Source organism: Limulus polyphemus, unplaced genomic scaffold (genome assembly GCF_000517525.1).
Source record: "Limulus polyphemus unplaced genomic scaffold, Limulus_polyphemus-2.1.2 Scaffold730, whole genome shotgun sequence".
In the NCBI taxonomy this organism is placed as follows: domain Eukaryota; kingdom Metazoa; phylum Arthropoda; class Merostomata; order Xiphosura; family Limulidae; genus Limulus; species Limulus polyphemus.
The window spans coordinates 272,096-274,243 of NW_013666340.1; the positions used below are offsets into that span (position 1 = coordinate 272,096).

General features: G+C 34.5%; 1 protein-coding gene across 1 annotated transcript in view; it reads left to right on the forward strand.

Moving 5' to 3' along the window:
* Window positions 1-1,525: 1,525 nt before the first annotated feature.
* Window positions 1,526-2,148, forward strand: part of LOC106460217 (microtubule-associated proteins 1A/1B light chain 3C-like) — a 31,427-nt gene continuing 30,804 nt past the window's right edge. Inside the window, exon 1 of the mRNA XM_013919901.2 lies at window positions 1,526-1,671. Coding sequence (XP_013775355.2) covers window positions 1,590-1,671 — 82 coding nt within the window. The 5' untranslated portion in view covers window positions 1,526-1,589. The remainder of the gene's footprint in view (window positions 1,672-2,148) is intronic.

Genomic DNA, 2,148 nt, shown 5'->3' on the forward strand with positions numbered 1-2,148 from the left:
TATTTATTCATAAACAATATATATATTTTCAAAAGAACAATTTTATATTTTAACAAAGTATAATAGTTTGACGTCATTTATTGATGAATTGTTTTCAGAAAGTAATTAAATAAACTTGCTGGCTGCAGGTCTGTTCTGTCTATTTATAAATAATAACTTAAATCTGGCCTGTTTATGAAGATTAACAAAAGAGAAATTATGAGTTATGAACAGCAATCATAGTCATTGATTACTAGAAAGGTTTCTGTTGATTCTTTTTCTTTTGTAGGGGAGTGGGGCAATTATGGATAACTTAGTTAGACTGTTCCTTAATCCCACCTTGGGTTTATTGTATAGTAGTCCAACACTCAAGTTATTTCTTTATTTACGTTATATTCTTTTAAACGTTTCAACGTCTAATTATAGGTAGGAAAGATGCTAATATTGTGTTCGATAGATCTTTGCTGCAATTTGAAAAGATAGGTGAAAATAAGCTTAAGTTTGATTGTACAAGTTTTTAAACCCATTGACTAGTAGAACATTTTTATGCAGTACTTTAGTTACAAACTAACACTGATGTAGAAATGTAATCACCAGTTGGTCACACAGATACCAGATAAAAATGCTTGGTTTTGAACATTGTTTTCCATTTCAGAATAATTGGTTAGCCCCCAGTGGCACAGCGGTATGTATACGGACTTATACTGCTAGAAACCGGGTTTAGATACCCGTGGTGGGCAGAGCATAGATAGCCTTTCGTGTAGCTTTGCGCTTAGTAACAAACAACAACAAGAATCCTTTATCGTGTGCTAAATCCTCATTTGACTAACCGGACTGAAGTGGTAGCAGAAAAGCCAGGATATATTTGTCTGTGAAAAGCTTAAAATAAAACAGATTTTTAATATCTTGATAAAAGAGTTAGCACAAAGGATCGCATATAAACTCGAGCGCTTTCGAATAGTTGACTATTCTTCTTCAGGAGAACAAAGGGTGTTTTTTTTTTCTTAAGTCTTATTTTTCCTAAAAGAAGCAACAGGAACTTCCGTAAAAATAGTTTTTAGTCTATCATTAAGTTCAAGGAGGTAAAAGTGTTTTTTCAGTATCCGGGGTAGGTTTTTTAATTTTGGGTGATATGTGCTAACTAGTGGAACACGAGAGGAATTTGTTTTAGGTGACTGTTTCAAGGCAGATACACGTGGAATATTGTTAGCTTTGTCAACTTGTTGAATCACAGTGTTTTGTTTATACCCTCTTTCGGTCACAGCTAATTTCAAAGAATCAATGTGACGGTCATAGTTCTTACTGTCAGAGCAGATTTTTTTTAAAATCTAAGTGATTGATGTTTTAATAATTATTTATTCGTCTTATTTCCTGTACTGCATCTTCATCGGCTACCTCAACGTCCTCAAACAGTAGCTACGCGTCGAAATATAACTAGTATTTCCTTACTTGGTAAAGTAGTTGACGCGCCCTCTACCTAACGTTAACCAATCACATTCCTCTCGGTCACGTGGGTATACAAGTAACGTCGCTGGTAGTTCTTATACAGTACACTGCCATTTTGTGCATGATGTTTGTTATTCGAACTTGTATAAAATATTTTGTTTTCTATGAAGAATATTTATTTTCTCACAATGACGCCTGACAAGAATGACAACACAGGAATTACATTCAAACAGCGGAGATCACTCTGTAAGTTTCCCTCCTTTCTATAGACTAAAACAAATATCTAAGACTGTAAATTCAAAGACGAATAGTAAAAATTAAACTGTTCCATGAACTGCTATTTCTAATTGTATAAATATAAACAGTGTTTTAACCATGAAAATCAGTAATACACAAATAATACATCACTAGAGAATAAGTTCTTGTTGTTTGTTAGTAAGCACAGAGCTACACACAAAGGGCTGTCTATGCTCTGCCCACCACGGGTATCGGATCCCGGTTTCTAGCAGTATAAGTCCGCAGACATGCGCTGTGCCACTGGGAGGCCAATAAGGAATAAATTTGTGCTTTGTGTGAGATGTATGTACTAAAATTATTTGACTACTGAAACGCTGTTTAGGAATTATTGTTTAAATGGATATAGATGGGGTTCAATCCTCGACCTTCCATATACGAAGCGTGTACTGAACCATATTAACCAAACTGCCAAATTTTTTCATATGC